At 33.2% G+C, this 21,477-nt stretch overlaps 2 protein-coding genes and 1 long non-coding RNA gene across 4 annotated transcripts; 2 read left to right on the top strand and 1 right to left on the bottom strand.

Moving 5' to 3' along the window:
* Positions 1 to 7,935: 7,935 nt before the first annotated feature.
* LOC132056323 (two-component response regulator-like APRR5) lies at positions 7,936 to 12,664 on the top strand. Its single transcript, XM_059448464.1, has 7 exons — positions 7,936 to 8,444; positions 9,502 to 9,663; positions 9,759 to 9,889; positions 10,008 to 10,163; positions 10,314 to 10,482; positions 10,601 to 11,658; positions 11,995 to 12,664. Exons 1-7 carry the CDS (start codon positions 8,201 to 8,203, stop codon positions 12,064 to 12,066), a joined length of 1,992 nt encoding a protein of 663 aa, XP_059304447.1. The 5' UTR covers positions 7,936 to 8,200; the 3' UTR covers positions 12,067 to 12,664.
* LOC132056324 (uncharacterized) lies at positions 12,446 to 13,730 on the bottom strand. The gene is made up of 2 exons (XR_009414751.1): positions 12,962 to 13,730; positions 12,446 to 12,923 (listed from the first exon to the last, which is right to left on the bottom strand). It is a non-coding gene; the product is annotated as an uncharacterized LOC132056324 (long non-coding RNA).
* A 4,287-nt stretch (positions 13,731 to 18,017) lies between these two features.
* On the top strand, positions 18,018 to 19,400 carry LOC132056322 (NDR1/HIN1-like protein 26). 2 transcript variants are annotated; one of them, XM_059448463.1, is made up of 2 exons: positions 18,018 to 18,769; positions 19,179 to 19,400. In XM_059448463.1, exon 1 carries the CDS (start codon positions 18,072 to 18,074, stop codon positions 18,714 to 18,716), a length of 645 nt encoding a protein of 214 aa, XP_059304446.1. In that variant the 5' UTR covers positions 18,018 to 18,071; the 3' UTR covers positions 18,717 to 18,769; positions 19,179 to 19,400. The 2 variants fall into 2 exon arrangements, with proteins under 2 accessions (XP_059304446.1, XP_059304445.1); XM_059448462.1 differs by having other exon boundaries at positions 19,173 to 19,400.
* Positions 19,401 to 21,477: the final 2,077 nt, after the last annotated feature.

The following is a 21,477-nucleotide window of genomic DNA, read 5'->3' as shown; positions in this document are numbered from 1 at the left end:
GGATTTTACCCTAAATATTGGAAATTTGGGTTCCTATAGTCTATTTATTTAATTTTTAATTTTTCCTAAATATATATATTCTTATTGGCCGAAAGATTAGGCTTGTATTTAACCCAACAAGCCAGACGATGCATCCGCCCCTGTCTACTACCAATTTATTTAGGCTACAGTTACTAAACCTAATATTTGACTAAAATGCTGCTAATAATTAATAGTAATATAATATATATCTATCAGTTTCTCATTACAAAACATTTGATTTTAACAAAAGAAAAATTGCCTAGATTTAAGCAAAAGGTTAGGAGTTATTCATTCCTTCTTTTTTTGTTTTAGGTAAACGAGAAAATGGCATCTGACAATAATGTTTGGTTTCGGCAACAACAATAATGGACAAAGGATCATGAACTAGTACTTGAAAAGAACCCTCAGTGATGCCCTACATGCTAGATATTAATTTATCTCACTTCAGTGCAGAAACCTAATAATTCAAGCACCTCAAGATTGAAATCACGCTCAAAGCCGGCTTCACACACTTGGCAATAGTTTCGGGGAAAAAAGAAAAGCTTTATAGTCTTTTGCAAAAGTGTTATTCTCTCCACAAACACACAAAATCTTCTTCACCACAATTTTTTCATGAATGTAACTCTTCCTTTCAGACTTCTACCAAGGGGCAATGGCACATCTGTTGCAATACTAACTTCTCTTTCACGTTATCCGTAGATAAGAACGAATCGGATCGATTCACCGATATGATAGATGAAATGGTAATTTATATTATAATTAGTTAGGGCTATATATAGCTTGAGAATTACAAAATAACGAAAAAGTAAAAGCAATTTATTGGGTTATGAAAAAAGATCACCTATTTGTAGTTTATTGGGTTCAACACGAAAACACAAATAAATTCCCTACCAAGGATTATCAAGCATTTGGTAGTGAGCTTCCTCAAAGGAAGCTAGCAAAAATATCAAGACAAACTTAATTGTCTCTCTGCACTTTTGCTACATTGATACATGGTGCTGTCAAAAGCAAATTCAAAGTTCTCAATTGGAAGGTAAAATATTAGTACTGCATTCACTACCTTTTATTCTGCCTTTTAATTAAGGTTTTTGCACGCTTTATAAAATATTTAATTAATAATCGCATTCATAAGAATATTTGTTTAAACTATCATTTATCGATCTCTCATTAAACATCTCACTAAACTAACACTCAAGTAATCTATATATAATATAAAGCTTCAGACAAGGTGATGTGGCACCTCTCCTTTTTTTGAATTTTTTCCTCTTCTCCATCCTATTAGTTTAATTTAATTTAACTTATATTAAAATGCCTAGAGGTCTGTATTAAATTCCCGAAACATTATGGTTATAACGTGCTAACGAATGCTGAAAGATAAAAAACTTTAGTTCTTCTCCCTTCCTTTTCAGTAATTCTTATTAATGCGTAGTAATGTGCTAATTAAGATAGGAGATAAAAAGACAAGAACTAACTTAACCTATTCATGTATGCTTCATCCATTTTACCTCCAGTCCAATGCTGCATTAGAAAATTTTCAAGTCAAGTCCTCAGTATATATTTCTTTTACTTTTTATAGTACAACAATTTATCTTGTGAAATTCATGTGTTAGTGAATATTTTATCTTGATTGAGTTTATTTGTATGTGCTATCTTGCCTGCAAATTTAGATCGATTCATTTCTTTACAACAAAAGATTTGACAGCGTTATTTTTCAACATGTTGGTTGAAAACTTTACATACTTTTACATTTCATAATTATTTCTTGCTCGGTATTTGTTAAATTTTGGTGTTTCGTGCTATGTCAGCAGCATCAAAGGCATGGTACACTCCATGATATTTACCTCAACGTTGGATAAGGTAATTATATGTACTCTATAAATTCATTAACTTTCGTATACTCCTATTAATTTTGTTCTAATTTCTTTTACAGTGCATAATTTTTTTATTAGATTGTTTAGAAATTGACATGGTATAACGTTGGAAACTATATTTTGAAACTTAATGATAGAAAAAATAGAGGCAAAATCTAGAAATGATGATCTTCCTAGAGTTTGATGTGAAATGGGATATAAGTTGTAGAACAGGACATTTTTTTGGTTGATATAAATGAACTTACTTATTAACTATATTTACTATTTTGCTATTGATAAAAGGATGAACTTTTTGAAAGAGGAGCTTGATATTACGATTTTTAAGTAGGAGAATGGACTTATGGTGTAAAGAAAAAAAAGTTGAGTGGGAGAAAAATATTGATTTGGAGGAATCTTAAAGATAAACATATTAGTTTGGAGGAACCTTGAAGTACGTTTTGTCCGAAAATTCATTTCAACTGGAGAAACTAAGTGAGTTCTTTTTAAGTGAGTTCTTTTTTGCATTATCTCCACCCAATTACTCTACTTATTTAGGCTCTTTGAAAAAAAAAATTAGCAAACAAAAACTATATATAATTATTTCTTGATTCTACGTTTTAGTTTACATCGGAGGCCAAGATTGTGTTGTCCATATTTCTACAGCAATTATGAAAGTAAAGAAATTGTTTGTCTGCAAAGAAAAGTTTATTTTTATTTGTTTCTTATCTTTTTCTTTTTGTTGACAAAGATTTTATTTTACATAACTTATATATAGGAAAGAGAGGAAAGGGAAATTAGGGACATAAGAGAATCGAATCCTCATCAATATGGTAAAAGTTTAGTTAGCCAATAATTAGACCACTAAGATTTTTGAGATTGAGATCTAGCTCATATTAAGTTATGCATTTATTTAACCTTTTCATCTTATCTTTTTTTTTTTTTTAATATTCTGAATCGCTTTACTTGATAATTATTTTGGTGATCAATCAAAAAGTATTGCGTTCATGAAAGATTATTCAAATAGTCTTTCACAAAATATTGAACATTCGACCAATCATTTTAACAAAATGTATCTTCATTATTACACATCCTTTTTTTTTTCTTTTTTTTTTGTCTTTATCATGTTCCAAACTGTATTGATTCTTTACATATTCTCAAATTAAATCGAATAATTAATGGATAATAATATATATATACTTCTTCATATTCTATAATATGTTTTTAGGCACTATTTCTTTAATATCTTCTTACACACACACATATTTTTGTTGAGACTTGAGAATATTATCTCTTGGTCAGCTACCTTTATTATTAGGAAGTTAAGGAAGAAAGAAAATAAGATTTGATATTTTTTGAAACAAGAAAATGAACGATTCATATAGGGAAGTAAGAAAGAAAAAGAAGAAAAAAGATAAAAGATAAAGAGGTTAAAAGGGGAAAAAGAAAAGAAAAAATAAGACAAAAATTACATAAGATATTTATAATATTAGATGATAAAACGTGTATATTTTCTCCAATTATACGCATATATTAAATGTACAATGAAGTAACGATGTTGTTCTAAGATTATTTTTTATAAGACGGAAAAAATATTGTTTTCTTTGCAAAGATTATACAAGTTTTTTGAAGACTAAAACTATTTTTAAGTAATGAAAGACCATAGTAAACTATATAAACTAAGTGTTAAATATTTAAAGAAATTTTTAAGAAATTAATATTCGAAAGTCTAATCCGCGTGAAGCGCGGTAGATTTCACTAGTTGAAATAATAAGAGTAAAAAAAGTTTAAAAAGGAAAACTAATAAATAACTTTTTGTTTTTTCTATTTCATCAGATACCTTAAGATAAATTTTGGTATAATTATAGTGAATGCTTTTCTCATATATCTTTATGGACTGAAAAATGTTTTCTTGATGCCAAATAACCCTAAAAAAATAGAAAAAACAATAGAGATAATTAATAAAGCCTCTTTTCGTTTTTTGGTTAGTTAGACTTGAAAATATCAATATAAAGAGACTTTTCACTACTCTTTCTCAGTTTTTAAAATTTGAGGGTCCTAGAAAAAAGATGATTTTCTTTCCTTATTTTCTCTCCACGTTTTCTACTCAAACCAAACAAAGGAAGGCTGAACTTAAAGGCTAAAGTTGTCTCTACTGTCCTCTTCTTTTCTCTAATTTCCAGCCAAGAAAGGGAAGAAGACAAACGTACAAGAAGAGGAAAATAATAGGAGAAAAAGATAGTTTTGCTCAAAAGGAAATATTCTCTCTATTTCAAAAAGATTGTCCTCCTTTCCTTTTTAGTCTGTCTCAAAAAGATTGTCTCTTTTCTATATTTAGAAATAATTTAACTTTATGAGATGATTCACAGCCGCACTAATATCTGATGCTTGTTTTGAGCCACACATTTCAAAAGTCTTCATTTATTTTTTAAACTTTTGGCAATAAAATGATAATTTTTTTGGGACGGAGGAGGTATCTATCTTGTTCCCCTTTCCTTTCTTAGACCAAGCAACGAAACAGATATTTTTGTTCGTTCAATTATTCCTACTTTTCAATATCAGTTAGGTTGCAAATAAGTTGAACTTCTGCCTGGTTCGGTTCATTAAGCTTTTCCAAGAAAACACATTCACATTCTAATACTGAAAATAGTAATGCCCCAACCAATAGATTAATGATTTTAACTCTTATATTTAGTCCAAAATAAATGTTTTTTTACACAATCAGAAAGGTATTCATTTTTATTTACATAAAGTGAATTTTTACATAACCAATACAAAGCCAAGCTAAAAATACCATATAATATAGATCTAAGGGATTAATTCTCTAATTGGACGCTTTACGTTGTGAGAAAATCATCGATTTTAATTAACAAGAAGGAATTCGGTTAGAGTCTACAGGATCTTTATTTTAAGGTCTTGTTCTTTGTACGAAAAAGAGTAATTAATGAGTTAACAAATTTACCTAACCACGTGTGAATATGGAGAACTTTGTTTCCCAAAAGATCTCAAGTAACTTAAGGCAAACAAAAGAAAATTAATGAATGTAGGGTTTCTGGATGGGAAATGGTAAAAAAGAAAAAGGAAATGAGATACTTTTGACCAAAAAATTTGCGCACGTAGTATTTACATCAAAGCAACAATTTAACAATAAAAGTCACCGAATTCCAGAGACACCATGCTAGAAAAATAGGAAATAAATTGAAGAAAAAATACTTTGCCATGAGAGATCATTGTCCTTAAAGAAATATTAATCGTTACTTGTATATTTTTCAGTGGTTAAAAGCACTTTTTTTTAGAATTTAATAAAGTCCTATAAACTATTGCAAATTAACTTACGCTAACTTTGGGAGAGTTGTTAACTTATTGTATTTACAAAATTTTAGATATGGCTTTTCTGAAACGTCACTATTTTTACAAATATAGATATGTTTGTTCAAATTAAGAAGTTGTTTGTCCATGGAAATTGTTTCTTTTTCAAAACAACATTTGGTTATAAATGGACTGATGTTTTTTTGTTGTTGTTGTTTTTTTTTTTTTTTTAAGATGAGTTTCAGTTTCAAGTTTGAAAAGGGGTTTTGAATAGTTTTCAAGTGAAAAATCTTTTCCATTCACAAAATTTGAATTGTTTTTTAAGTTAAATATATGTTCAAGTACAACTTCAACTTTCAAATACATTTTTAGCTTAACTTCAATTAGTGTTTTTTTTTTTTTTTTTTCAAATATCACAACTTTTACCATGCTAAAGTTTCCAATAGTTGCGCAAGAAAGAAGCTTGTCCTTATTTTATGGCACAGATTGTTTAATTTGTTTTTTGGGTTAATCGAGGTTACCCAAATCCCCATGGCCAACATTAGTATGAAAACAGTGTCCCAATTCTGAAAGTTAAGGTTAAACTTCTCTGATTGGATAAGATTTGCTGGCGGCCAGGAAGTGCGCTTTTAAATATGTCGTACTATAGCTACAAAAATCTTAACACATGAAAACCGAAAAAGAAAAAGAGAAAGAGAAAAGTAGTTGCAATGTCCACCACTAAATTAAAAATCTCGTAAGATATTTTCACTATTCTTGTGTCCCAGAAGAAGACGAAATTCAGAGTACCTGGATCATGTGTCTAATTTAGAAATCAATTTCGTATATTCAGAGTTTGACGTTTATGAATTTAAAATTTTAATTTTTTAAAGTTATTGGGTTCTAAATTAAGGATAGTATTTGTTCGATGAATTTTTTAATACAAATATAAAGTTTGGGAATAAAGCTACTAAATTTGCCTAAGACTCGATTAATTGCACTTCGACCCCTAGCTCAATTGGTGACCCGCATACTAAAAACTGAAAAATCGAACCGAAAACCGAAACTTATAAACCGAACCGAAGGCAACTAGTTTGGTTCGGTGTTTGGTGTCCATCGTCAAAAACCTAAACCGAAATAAATAACCGAAGTTTGATAAAATCAACCGAAAAACAAACACGCACCGAAATTTAATACATTACCCAAAAAAATTAAAATAGTCGTGCCCATTAAGTTTAAAGCAAAAAGAACCCAATTGTAATAAGTCCTCTTTTGCATTTATATCCCTAATTTTCCACTTTGAAAAAATCAAATATCCCAATGAATAAGTAACGTAGGATTCTCTTTAGGATTAATGTATGTCTTTATATGTTTTCTTAATTATTCTACGATATGTATATAACACTAAGTAATCCTATGTCATGATTATAGTTTTACGTTCGTTTGTATCCTGTTTGTTTGATTTTGATTTCAATTTATCAGTTTTATGTTTTATCGCTTTTGAGAATATGAATTAGTGTCAATGGAATTGCTTCTAATATTATATTAAAAAAAACCGAATTGAAAAAATCAAAACCGAACCGAACCGAACTTTAAAAAACCAAAACTGAAAGAACCGAACCGAACTAGTTTGGTTCGATGTTAATGTCCACCTTCAAAAACCGAAATAAAGCAAACCGTTTCGATAAACCGAACCATAAAAAACCGAACGCCTACCCCTACCTGCAACACCTCCCAACCCCCCTCGCACCCTCTCTCCTCCTCCCATTAAAACATTTAAAAAATTATTTCTCTCTAAATAGTACTATTGTTATATAAAAAAACAGGGACGATAGTTATGTATGTTTTCAGCCGTCCAGAATTGGAGCTATAATCTAGATATTTAGGTTAAATCTGAAACTCTAAATTCTATGCACTAATAATAAAGAAGATATTTATATTATTGAATCATTTACTATGTAATTACATATAATTTTTTGATAAATATTACTTCTATCCGTAAATTTGGTAAAAATTATAACTAACTTACTATCATTCACTAATATATATAATTTAAATCCTTAATCTTATGTGTAATACGGTTTATATCTTACCAAAGATATTTCTCCTCAAAAAATAAAAACAAGAATGAAAAAGTGCCACAAACACCTGCTGACATCGTGACACGTACATACCATAAGGGCAATCTCGTAATTAATGGATGAATTAACATCCACCACTAATAACCACGAACGCAAAGAACCTTCTTTAGATTATTCGATTCCCCAACTAATTACACCGCCATTGGTCCAATAGTCAGTAGACAAAAATATTTATATAATATTCCCAAACACTCTCTTCTCCACTCGTTACAGCTAAAAAATAAAATAAAAAGATAACGTTTGACAATTCGAAACCACAAATGAAAAGATCTAAAAGTGGACTATCCACGTGTCGACGTCCTATCCATTAGACACTAATTTCTCATTTCTTTACCTAAAAATATCTACTCCATCTAGGACCCACTTAAAAAATATCTCAATAAAAATCTCTTTCTTTAAGCAATAGTATAGCACAAAATCAGGGCCACCAAATGACCAAGTGTACCAACCATCCAATTCAATTACATCTACAGAGGGAAAAAAAAATAAAAAAAATAAAGCAAAGGCAGTGGCCAATGGGCCCTTACTTTTTGATCTCGGAGGCAAGTTTCAACGTGGCCAATTTGCACCATACACATGCTGTACTAGATATTTTGTGTCTCTTTCTTGACAGACTTGTATATGTGTCCCACTATTATTATGTCAATCAATTTGAACCATTAGATAATCGGCGGTTAAACATATAAACTTTAATTCACCACCCTTAGATCAAATTCTCCCACTAATATTTTCAAGATATTTTATGGATTGTTTTTAGTAGTAGTGGTAAAGAGTTTAAGACTTTTTGAGTTCTTTCAAACTTCACCAACGATAGTGCTTTTTTACTATTATTTTTGTTTTCTCCCCCCACTTTCATAAAGTACGAGGATTTTGTTTGTTAAACATAAGTAAGAATCGAAAGAAATGGGTGAAGTTGTTGTAAGCAGTGAAGGTGATTTAGAGGTCATAGGAACTGATGAGATGGAGTTGCAGATAGAAACAGAGGCTGGTGGAAATATGAACAAGAACAAGGAAACAGAGACATCTTCTTCAATTGTGAGATGGGAAAGATTTTTGCCTAAAATGGTATTTAGAGTTTTGTTGGTGGAATCTGATGATTCAACACGACAGATTGTTGCTGCTCTTCTTAGGAAATGCAGTTACAGAGGTTGGTGTTTTTTTTTTCTTTCTGAATTCGCAACAGTTTCTTTGAATTCCCTTTTGTTAGTTATATAGCCAATAGTGACTCCTTGTTAATAAAGAGTTTGAGAAAAAAGATTGAAACTTTAAATTGGGTTTTGAGTCATTTAAGCTTATAAACTTGTTCGTTTGAATAATCTTGGAATTGCATGATAATTTTCTTGTTAAATTATAATCTGTGCGCATCCGAAGGGTACGGCTGCGGGTTCCCATGTCATAAAAAACATGATAATTTTCTTGTTAAATTGCTATGAAGATCTGTTTTTGTGAGCTCAAGTAATCATTTTTTTTCTATCCTGCAAAATTGGGGCTCATTTTCAACAAAGTTAGGCAGAGTATTGGAGAATTATGTTGAATTATGAAATTCGTGAAGATTTCCCAAATTAGGATAGATTTGCATATTACATATGTTGGGATCTTTCCGTTTGAGGGTTGAGATAACTCTAGATTTATCATCTATTCAGAATTTTGGATTTGAATTCGGTTTACTTAAGATTTTTTTTTTTTTTTTTTTATGTTTTATCTTAAATTTACAGAACCTCTAAATATTCCGTACAAGATAAATTATGCAGTATTAGATTGAAATGAACCTGAATAGAGCTGATGGAGTAGTTGATTGGTTGGCATAACCTGGAAATTACGTCTTTTCTCTGTTAATAACAACCATTAGTGGAGTATGTCGTCTGCTTCTTAAGAATGATAATCAATTAATCACTGTGAAACACTTCATACTTTAATTTATTGGTTGATTAATGAGTCTTTCTTAGCCACAAGAACGAAATGGGAGAAGATAGAATTAGACCTTCTAGCGTTTTTTTATTGATATAGATCCATTTCCATGACCCGACGGTTTGGCATGGTGGATGAGTCAGGTTGAGTTTCATAGTAAATTGAGGATATATTGCTGAACTTGATGGGTATAATTTTAAATCTGAGTTCTTCTCTTCCTGTATGGGAAAGAATAAATAGAGAAATACAATTCCATATTTTAACGTTTTAAATTTTTTTTTTTTGTGTGTGTGCAGTCGCTGCAGTTTCTGATGGTCTAAAGGCATGGGAGTTGTTGAAAGGCAGACCTCACAACATAGACCTTATCCTGACAGAAGTTGACCTGCCATCGATCTCCGGATACGCTCTTCTTACCTTGATTATGGAGCATGACATTTGCAAGAACATTCCTGTAATAAGTATGTTGCTTCCTTCATCCAGCTATTCTTGTAGAAAAACTGTCACCATTCAAATTTACTCATAATCAAACCTTTTTTTTTTTTTTTATCTACAGTGATGTCCTCAAACGACTCAGTTAGTACCGTTTATAGATGCATGCTGAGAGGTGCAGCAGACTTTCTTGTCAAGCCTGTTAGGAAGAATGAATTAAAGAACTTGTGGCAGCACGTCTGGAGAAGACGAGCTGTAAGCATAATCTTAACTTGTCGTGTTTCTTTTTTTAAACATCCTTTTTGCTATCTGAATTTTGCAGTTTGCGGCTATCATCTACGTACTAACTTGAATAACTATGTTGTCCTTTCAGACAAGTATTAGTTCCCAAGGGCCTCCTGATGAAAGTGTTGCACAACAAAAGGTCGAGGCCACAGCTGAAAACAATGCTTGCAGCAACCATTCAAGTGGTTATAACGCTTGCGTTCAGAGAAATCGGGAATGCATTGAGAAAGGAAGTGATGCTCAGGTAATAATCACAAATATAACTTATCATGAAATTCTTTTTGGACAAAAATTGCTTTATTTGTGTGAATATGTTAGTTTAGTTTCCAATGGATGATAATCTTTTTGAGATGTCTGCTTCATAGTATTTATAACCATTTTTCCTTTTATGTAGAGCTCATGCACAAAGCCGGAATTGGAGAATGAAGAAGAGAATGCAGAAGGCTTACCAAAATCTATTCACCCAATTAGGACTGCATCTCTTCCAAATGATACAGATTTTGGGAAGGAACTATTTTATGAAGCAAATAATAGACTGCAAGTGTCCGAGAATGATGCTAGAGGTAAAATTCTTCTGACCATCTCATGATTTTGGAAGCAGGTTTGGTCTGCTGAATCAGTTAGGAGTACGTTTGCCTGTTCTAAACTTCTAATGTTTTTCCTTCATACAAATTGGTGCAGCTCCTACAAAAGATATGAATACAATGAACAGGGGAGAAGATATTAATTCTGATGATAATTGGGGTCATGTTCGTGCAATTGATCAAACTTGTGACGAAAATCCTGGTCCTCCAACTAAACAAGCCATAGACTTGATCGGAGCGTTTGATAATAACCTCAAATGGAATTTCAAAAGTTCTGGTTCCACCACTAGGATTAACAAGGCTGATCCTTCTCCACTACTGGATCTTTCATTGACAAGATCCCACCCAAGTGGTTCTGTAAATCAATTTACAAATAAGAAGCGCAGATTGAACCATTCTGATGGTTCAGCCTTCACACGGTATGTGAACAGGGCAATGCAATCTGGACAGTCAACGTCGCCTAGGACATATAATCAACAGGAAAATGAAACTGATTCTGATAAGCATTTCTGTAGTAATGCCATTGATTACAACTCGGACGTCCGTGCTGCGATGACTAGACCTCACAGTTTTGCCCCTCCTAGCTGTGGAGAAGCAGGACCAGTTGAAATTGGACTTCCTTCTCCTCAGCAGAGAGTGACGCCTCTCCCTATACCGGTGAGAGGTATCAGGTTCGAGGGACCAAGCAGTGCCTACAGTTCCATGATAGCTCCAATACTTCGTATGCCATCTGGCATTTCGCCACTGCAGAGTCCATGTTCGGGTACTCCTCGGGAACCTTCCTATCAGGCAAATCCATTCCTTACGTTAAATTGTGAAAGTAGGAGCTCTCAGCAATTGCACTCACAGAGTAATCAAAACCACAGTGATGAGGGAAAGAGGGGGAACAAATCTGAACCTACAATTGATTGCCGATATTTTCCTTCTGCAACTGATCAAACTATAAACAGCAGTTACTGCAATGGTGACCTAAACCAAGTTCATTTGAGTTATGGCAGCAATGGAAACATCTCACTTCCACTAGGAAAAACACTGGCGGAGTGTAGGAAAGAAGAAAGCTTTCACACTCCTGATGGGAATTCTCATCGATCTCAAAGAGAAGCAGCTCTTATGAAATTTCGCCAGAAGCGGAAAAATAGATGCTTTGAAAAGAAGGTATGGTAGCTCTTAACGTTTTTCTATCAGAAGCTCGTCTTGTATTTGGTGTATCATAATCTTTATCTTGAACTTAACTGGAGGAAGAATAATTTTATAAATTATCTTTAGTTGAGATAATTAGCCAATGGAAAAGCAAACAAGAAACACTGGTAAACAATAAAGCCAGATAAATAAAACAAATTCTTATTAACAGTTATTAAAGACTACTGGCCATCTTATAAAAGATCATTATAGAGCAAAGGCACTTTACTTTCATATGTGTGAATGATGCAATATTCCCATATGGTTCTGTCGTTGCTTATCAATCATTTTCCCTTTGTGATTGGCTTGCAGGTAAGATATGAAAGCAGGAAAAAACTTGCTGAGCAGCGTCCCAGAGTGAAAGGACAGTTTGTTCGTTCCTAGTGAGCCTTCACCAGGTAACTCATAGGCTGTTTGGCAATATAGGATCACGACTTCATCCAAACTAGAGGAGGAAGCAGAACAAATACAAGTGGTGTCAAACGACTTGAAAGTTTGTCCTTCCAGAGTTCGAGGAACAAACGAGGGGATGACCAAGTTTTGATATGCACTCCACACTGATAGTGTGCATCTATTGTTAATAGGAATCACGGCCTGATGAGGAATTCTTTACATTTTTGTGAAGGAGGGCAGCCCTGCCCTTTGTCTGTGATGATAAATACATATGGTACATCTCTCAGTTAACAGATACGTTAGAAACATCAAATATTCATGACTAGGATCAATTCACCTTTCATGTTATAGTTGGTTAGATGATCAAATCCTTTTTCTGATGGTAAATTGTTGGAGTCTTTTAGTGTCTCTCGGTTATCTGATGTAGCATACCACGACTAGCTCTAGATCTATGTACAGAGAATTAGCAGAGATTTTCTGATGTATAGCAGCTACTGGACTTTTTACGTTTCTGTGCATGAGAAGAAATTTGTTGTTGTAACATAGTTACATATAAAGTTGAGTAATATAGTATTATCCCTTATCTCGAGTTATTAGTCTCTTTCACATGACCAATGTGACTTATCACGCATATGCGTGTCTTCTTATAACTCTCAGCTCTTGGGAGTCTGTCTTACCATTTTTTGGATTAAGCACGCTTTACAGTAGCAGTGTTTGTTATAGTAACAATCATCAATGAGTATAGATTAGTGCCTATCGAATAGCACACATAATTAAATGGAAATCAATTTCATGGTCGATCAGTTCCAGTAAATGTGGCCTCCTCGAATTATCTCTAAAAAGGGAACCTCCCATAATACTAAAATAAAAAAAAATAAAAAAGAACAAAGGTAAGTACAAGCCCGAATGGAAACTATTAACAGTTCGAAGCTTACTGGACCAAGAACAAGTAGTTTTGCTCTGTTCCAATTTATATGATACATTTTTTTTTTAGTCTGTCCACAAAAGAATGATACGTTAAGAATGATATATTTTTATATTTAAAAAATAATCTAACTGAAAACTTTTCCTTTTATCCTTAATGAAATGATTTGCAGCCACACAAATCTTTATGACTCGTTTTAGATCACAAGTTTCAAAAGTCTTTCTTTCTTTCTTAAACTTCATGTTTAGTCAAATTATATCACATAAATTGAAACGGAGGACGTCGTAAAAGAGAAAAAAGAAGGGGGAGGGGGGTCAAATAGACTATTAGAGCTTGAGTGGCCTGAAGTTATTGTGGCATGGGCCATGGATGTCTGCTCGCTGATAAACCAAATACTACAAAAGCTTGACAACAACTAAGATTCGCGGCTATATATCCTGCCATATGAATGCAGCCTAAGACCATCAACTTTATTGCCTGCAAAAGTGGATATTGGTGTTGTCTATTACTACTATTGATATAAACGAAAACTTGTGTCTCTAATTACAATTTTTTCATTTCTCTTGATAGGAGAAAATTACAGGAGGAAATTAAAAAGGTTGCGTGAAATTTTGCACAACTGGACGGAAAAAAAGAAAGAAATCAGAGATGGACACTAAACCTGTGCTATTTATCATGATCAAGAAACTAAAGCAAAAGCAAAACATCTTTTTTACAAAGTTCAGGGCAATATCATAGTGGACCAGTCCCGTCTTTTTCAAAGTAAAATCAGATAGCTCCATTTGCAAAGAGAAAGTTCATAGGATAATCACTTGTTACAAAAGAGAAATGATGATGGGGTACACTCAACTTTCTCCTCATTGATTGTATGGAAGGCCTCCATAACTGAACTCCGTCAAAAAAAGTTGTAAAAGCAATCAATTAGTTACCCGCTGTTTTCAAACTGGTTATAATTAAATATTATCTTTTATTAAACATTATCAAATTGGTTATAAGCTTTCCAATTTGTAATAGTATTCCCGTGTATATCCTTGCCCCTGTCCCTTTTGCCTAATCAAATTAAAGATGGCGTCGCTTCAAAGCCTTTTAACTATAAATAACATTATTTGCTTCCTCTATATCTCTCTGCATCTTCTGCATTTTAGTTCTAGTGGTAATAACCATTTATGTTTTGAAAGCAAGATTGCAACCAGTCCAGTCCAAACATAATATTCTTAGATTTTCTTTCAAGTATTTGATTGTAACTTATGTACTATGTTATCATATCCAGTTGTAAATTCTTTTATTTTGTATTTAATATGGTTTTTAATAATTACTACGATATTATTATCTATTTCTTATTCGTTTTATTTTTTCTTTAAAACATCTTGGACTTATGTCCAATGTCTTGGAGCATAACATCTTGACCCGTGTAGGTAATGACTACCGGTAAGTTGCATATTCGAAACTAGTGTTGTGTTCGGTATGGAAATGTTTTACAATATTTTCATGTTTGGTTAGTCAACATTTTTGGAAAATATTTTTGAAAATAAGTTCCTTAAAAATAAGTAAAATGACGTCTTTAGTGGAAGTAGTAAAACAAATTCTACAAGTGGCATTCCACATTGATTGCAGGGAAAAGGTGCAAACATACCCCTCAACTTTGCGATTTAGAGCAGATATACCCATCGTTAAAAAAGTGGTGTATATATCTACTGTCTACAAAAATGGTGCAAATATACCCTTTTTGCGGACATAATATTTTGTAAAAATCATTTAGCTTATTTTTTTAATTAAAAAAACTACCACGTGGCTTTAAACAAAAAGTATACCCATTTTTTTAAGCAGACATATTTTTCTAAAGCCACATGGTAATTGTTTCTCCTGGTGGGTCGGGTCTAGTTAGTTTAAAAAAATGGGTAGACTTATTTTTTTAAAGTCACGGAGATATTCTTTTAAACGAACTAGACCCGATGCACCAGAAAAAATTATCATATGGCTTTAGAAAAATATGTCTACTCAGAAAAAAAGTTGGTAGACTTTTTTTTAAAGCCACGTGGCATTTTTTCTAATTAAAAAATAAGCTGAATGACTTTTTTTTTTTTAATCCTTTAGCGAGAAGGCACCATTTGTGTAACGGCAGGGTATATTTACACCATTTTGTAATGGCAGGAGTATATATACACCACTTTTTTACCGAGAGGTATATCTGCTATAAATCGCAAAGTTGAGGGGTATATTTGCACCTTTGCCCTTGATTGTATCATCCCCACCCTCTTCGTCCCTACCCTGTAGTCCCTATCCCCATTACCAGGGGCGAATTTAGGTATCAAATTTGGGTCACGTGAACACATGATCACTCGACTAAACTCCATATATTATGTGTATACTTTTGAAAATATATCTAATATTAACTAAAAGAAAACATGGTCAAATGAGGTTGAGTAGAGCACTAGTTAGGGGTTGTGTTTATTTCCTCAGGGTCTTGGGATCGAACCGGAGCTCTTGCACGTTTTATGCTTTTTTTTTTCTTTTCTAAAGCAACCTTTTAACTTTCCTTTTTATATTATTCTAATTCCTTTTTCTTCTATGATTCTAATTACCAAAAAATAAAAAACGAGTTTCTTTTTTTTTTTTTTTTTATATTACATCTAATGACTTTTTTTTTCCCTTTATTTCTAATTACCCAAGTTTCAAAAGGGAAAAAAAAATTGTAGCCGCTAAGCTGCGAACCAAAGGCAAAAGAAATCAAAAAGCTCCATAGCTAATGGTGAACCCATCCTCTGGAAATCCTAGATTCGTCTCTGCCCACTACCCACTCTAGGGCGGAGCTAGGTTGGGCCGAGGGAACCCCCTTCGACGAAACATTACATTGTATATAAAAGACTAAAATTATTTTTTATGTATATATATATATATATATATATATATAGATGTTAAACCCCCTTAACTTCTTCGTGTGTTTATTTCTTTATATTTTTTAACCTTTTAGCAAAAATCCTGGCTCCACTACTACTCCACATAACCACACCCCTACCTTCCATCCCACCTCTCATATTATTTGACTAGATTATATAGAAATATTTTTAGAATTATAATCATTACATATGTATCGAATATAAAAAAATAAATAGGAAACTCACTTATTTTATGAAATTTATTTTTCAAGAAAACATTTTACCATAGAAAACATTTTCAAGAAAAGAATACAACCTAGATTTATGCCTCGGGCCTCATGTCTGGCCCAAAGAGGAAGTGACCGGTCGTGCTGGGTCAGCTCCCTTAAATAAGAAAATCAAAATTAAGGGTGGGTGGGAAGTTTCCTTAAGTTAGAAGTAATACTATGATATGATCCCAATTGAGCAGAAGTTACTGCTAGAGTTAAAGTAGTGCTATCACTATGAGTTTCCACCACCTGTCCCATGGACTTCGAAAAAGTCCATTTCTTAGATTCTCCATGTCTTCCTCTACTTTTCAACTTTTTAATTTCCACGGACCAGGACTCAGTAAATAACATTAACCAACGACTTGATGTTTTCTCATTCTTATTTTCTTCATACTAATTCATATTTCATAACATGTAAAAGCATGTCTATAATTTACAATAAACAACAATTCCGTCAACTGAACTGAAATTTTGGCACATACTTTGAAAGGAATCCTCGTAATCTTCTTACCATGTAGTGAGGGTTCATAGGAGTACTTTATTTAATTCTAGACATAACGAATTGCTATAACCATGTACGTAACTAAGAGGATTCGCATCTGGAAATTCGATTAGCGTATCCCCTTTTCACTGCTTAGTTTCGGACAATACGATCTATATGTATAGTCTACCTTAAAATACATTATATATATATATATATCAGAAATATCATAACTCTGAAGCAAAGCTAGGATTAATTTATATGACTCCTTTCCCTATGCCATCTCTATTCTCTACTAGTCCAATTAAGTACACTTCACCAGGAAATATTCGATTGAAACTAGGAAACTAAAAAGGGTTTTATTAGTTTCTTTCTTCTTTTTCATTAATTTTTGGTAATGCATGAGGGCCATGAGGAGAAGTCATGGCATGGGGCATTATAGTTTATCATTTTTAACTTGCAATCATTACGCTTTTTAAAAAGCCTTACTTTTTTTTTTCCAATAAAAGGTGTAATCAAGATTCCGTCTCACATAGATAGAACAGATATCCCAGTAGCCTCCCTTTCTTCCAAATCAACCATCCAAAGCTACTCCATCAATTGATGACATAAAAGCTTCAAGATGCACTTGCTAATTCAAAAGCTTTCACGATACTAAAAGTGTGCGTGCATATTCATGATGGAGGAAAAAGAAAATTCCCTTTCATGACCCCCACCTCCTAGAGAAAAGAAGGTCATAGCTACTGACCGGCAACTGCCTTCCATATCACAAATTGCACGCATGTCTAGTAGTTCACAAATAGTAGCTCCATAAAGTGTGAAACAAGAAGTAAGATTCCTTTTTTTTTTTTTTTGAGATGTAGTCTGTGTGCACTTTGACTAGTTTATTGGGTATTTGTTACTCTTTTTATTCCACTTTATGTGAGACGATTCAAAATACGAGGGTGAAATTATCTAATTCCCGATGAGAATTTTGATATTGAATCTTCAAATGTTTTGAAATAAGATTTATATACTTAAAAATTATATGAAAAGTATTATAATTCAACAAATATATTTAAAGGCATATGAAAATTCCGGCCAAACAAAAATTTCATCAACTCATGAAATGGTAAAAATAGTAACTGCATCACATAAAATCCTGATCTTCTCTATAATTTTCATCTCACTTTATCGACTATTAGACCAATTAAAAAGTAAGTAAAGCACATTCGAGAAGTTAGTAGGATTTCTCAGCTGCTTTCCCCTAATATCATTGCACTTAATTAGTCAATACCCCATGCAAAGCGGCCAGTCAAAAGCAGCCAAAAGACGAAATAATTGCAGCTCGTAATATATGTACTTCTAACAGCACTCCTTATATAACCTCCTCATTTCCTTCCCCTTAGCCTTGTAAACGTACCCCTTCCTTCCACTGGTCCTCTTCTTAAATTCTTTCTCAGCAAATGTCTCCAATTGATGTAAAAACTACTCCAAAACATTGTGACGAAAAAGGGTTCACCGTAGAAAAACTATTCCCAAAAAGGAAGTTATTTTTTAGCTTCACAACAATTTCCCTCTCTATTCTATCATTTATCTTTCTTCTATATCTCACTCTCCATCCTACAAAACCAAACTTCACACTTAGAGAAGCTGATATTTATCAACTCAGCCTCTCAGGTCCGCGCCAACTACTTAACTCCTCCATTCAACTCACCCTCGTATCCAAGAATCCAAACAAGAAAGTTGGAATTTACTACGATGAGTTGCAAGTGTATGCTTCTTACAAGGGCCAACAAATTACTCTTTATACTTCTCTTCCTCCATTTTATCAAGGCCATGAAGATAGCAACTTCTTGTCTGCCTCTTTGATTGGGAATGGAATGCCGGTGGATCCTTATTTTGGTTATGAAGTGCAACGTGACCAACGTGCTGGAATATTGATGATGAATTTGAAAGCAAGCGGTAGGCTAAGATGGAAAGTTGGAACATGGGTTTCTGGAAAGTATAGGTTCAATGTAGATTGTGTTGCTATTATGCCTTTTGGACCTTCGTTGCCATCTGGACCCCTCAGTTTTAGACAAGGAGCTCAATGTTCTACTACACTTTGAAGTTTGATTAAATATTAAGTAATACTCAATTAGCGAGCAAAGTCCTACCTCAAGTATGTTTTTCTTTTTTTCCTTATTCATATTCCACATGGTGATTGTAAATTATCTTTTGATAGAAGGAATTTCAGTACACTAAGCTACAGCTTTGTGAGGGACAAAAAATGGCCAAATCTATTGTATATAATCTTACCTTGCATTTATACAAGAGACCGTTTTTACAACTTTTATCATTGCGCTAAGGCTCCTACTTGTAAATGATATTGATAAGAATTATAAAAGCTTTGTCATTTTCATGCTAATAATTTGTAAATCAGTCTAGTAAATATAATGAAGAAATAATAATTAGTGCGAGGATAGGATAATCAAAATTGAAAGGCTTTATTTCAGTCTGTTTTTATCTTGTCTTGAAAGTTGTCTTTTCTAGTCCCTTTAATTGTGCAAGCTTTAATATTTTAGGGGCAGATTCGCTTGTCGATGGAAAAGAAGATGAAATTTGTAGTGACAAAAGCAAGTGGATGACCTACAATATATTGATTGATTGTCCCCTATTTGGCACTTCAATAATATTTACAGCAGAAAGCTATGACACGAAATGATGTGCTGATTGTGTTTTGGTGATAAGAAACCTGAGAGGTGGAAAGTGGAGAATGAGCCGGCGGGAAATTTATCACTTTCTTTGCTCTCCCTATTGATTCCTGGTTCATTTTCTTGTAACCAAAAACACTGATGAAATAAGACCGTGCACCCAACTTGTGACAAAAGCACATGAAATTTCTCCTATTATTATTAAAAATTACTATAGTAGTAAATAATATACTCCCTCCTAAAATCTCAAAAGATCGTCTTTTAATTATTATCCGGACCATACCAAAGGATATTTTTCTTTGATCATAATTTTTTCAAATACTTTTTAAATATTCTAAATTGTGAACTATTGTGACTTATAGCACTTTTTATATAATTACTAAATATATAATTTTTATTTCTAAATAATTAAAGATTCTATGTCCGAAGTCACACCTAACATTAATTAGTGCACTTTTGTAATCCGAATGAAGACAGTTTTTTGGACGGGGGGAGTAGTATATGAGATGACACAGATTTGGGCGTGAATATAGTGATGTATGTATATGTAAAACGGTGGGCCGAATTGGCGGAATTCCTTTTTCGTTCTGCTTAATCATGTATGCATAGTGTTGATATGTAGAAGCTGGCGAAAGCTACACAGGTGTCTCCTTCTCATAAGTGTTTTTTCCAGCTGCTTTTCCTTTTTCTGGTTTTTCATTTGATTTTTTATGGTTGGAATGACTGCACCCACTGAATCAGCTTAGTCAAGAAAACTTTGAAGACCTCTACGATACATTTTAGTTTAGATAATCAGTGCCACCCGTCTTTTTGAAGGCCACTAAAATTTTATCCGCATTGTCTTGTTTGCTGAACAGATGGAGGAGGAATTCTTCTGTGATTCCAATTAATACAGAATTCACGACAAAAATCTATGATTGTTTCTTTAATTCCCTAATCGATCACTGCTTCAGAAAGCCTTATTTTCGAATTCAACATATTGATTCATCTCTTGGAAAGACTAAACCACACCTATTTAGTTGAACGAGAGAACAAAACTAAACAAAGCCTTCAAATTAATGATTAGATCCTCAACTAACCTCAATGTATATCCAAAACACTGCTACAACAATATCATACCACTAAAATTGCACGTCCCCACCGGCTTTTCACAAACTTCAAAGCGACAGGACACTGTACATCTTTTGTACGTAGATTTTGGGTTTTCAAAAAATTCTCTAGTTATAAAAAGACAACTAGCATAAGAACTTAAGAGGAAGACACTATGACTCCCAAATACTGATTGACACTACCTTTTCCTTATATTGGTCTCCGTGCCAACATACCATCTCTCACTTACTATTCTATTGAGTATAACTATCTGCCACCAATGCAAATGTCACTAACTCTGCTTCTATACATCAAAACTTTGAGTTGGGAATTTTTTTTTTTCGCTCTACTGAAATTTGAACCCTTGTCTCACATAGTTTGCACTTAGCACCCACCCACGCTAAGTCATACCCTTAGGTGTTATTGCTTCATACTATTAGTTTCATGACCCAGACACAATAAACAGTTAAACACAAATTTGTGTTATACTGTTAACAAAAACATTACGATAAGATGCTTTCAAAATAACCATCAGGCACCTGTCCACAATTTCTGCCTGACCAGTAAACTCCCCAGCAGTAAACGAGTTGAATCAAGAACCAAAAAAGGGTAAGCACTTTGCTTCGGTGCTTCCTTCTAATCTCTTCGGTTTCCAATCTCCTGAAGAGTTTTTTCTGCTTTTACTTTTCTGGTTTATTCATTGAGTTATGATGGTTGGAATGACTGCACTAGATAATCAGCTGCATTAAAGAAACATTTAACACCGCTACGTCATAGCTCGGTTTAGATAAGCTATACACCAACCATTTTTAATGTCACTGAAAGTTATCCGCGTTGGCTTGTTCCCTAAGCAGATGAAGAAGGAATTCTTATGTCATCCCAATTAGAGACGCCACCCATGTATCGTGGTGCATATTGCGGTGAATTGAACCTCCACAGTCCACAGATTTCATTAAGAAGATCTATGATCGCTTCATTCCCTAATCACAGCTTCAAAAGCCCGAATTATTTTCCATTTCGACAAGTTGTGGGAAGTCTAAACCACACCTATATGGTTACTTTAGAAGAAAATTAGCTTCTGCTATCA

This window comes from Lycium ferocissimum, chromosome 5 (genome assembly GCF_029784015.1).
Source record: "Lycium ferocissimum isolate CSIRO_LF1 chromosome 5, AGI_CSIRO_Lferr_CH_V1, whole genome shotgun sequence".
NCBI lineage: Eukaryota > Viridiplantae > Streptophyta > Magnoliopsida > Solanales > Solanaceae > Lycium > Lycium ferocissimum.
Note: the sequence above shows the minus strand (reverse complement) of the source record. Positions and strands in the feature narration are given on the sequence as shown.

What these genes read in the sequence shown, in the direction of transcription:
- LOC132056323 (XM_059448464.1), top strand. Translation starts at nt 8,201, where the DNA reads ATGGGTGAAGTTGTTGTAAGCAGTGAAGGTGATTTAGAGGTCATAGGA. An exon ending in ACGTCTGGAGAAGACGAGCT is followed by an intron (nt 9,890 to 10,007) that starts GTAAGCATAATC and finishes TTGTCCTTTCAG; the next exon opens with ACAAGTATTAGTTCCCAAGG. An exon ending in GTCCGAGAATGATGCTAGAG is followed by an intron (nt 10,483 to 10,600) that starts GTAAAATTCTTC and finishes AAATTGGTGCAG; the next exon opens with CTCCTACAAAAGATATGAAT.
- LOC132056322 (XM_059448463.1), top strand. Translation starts at nt 18,072, where the DNA reads ATGTCTCCAATTGATGTAAAAACTACTCCAAAACATTGTGACGAAAAA.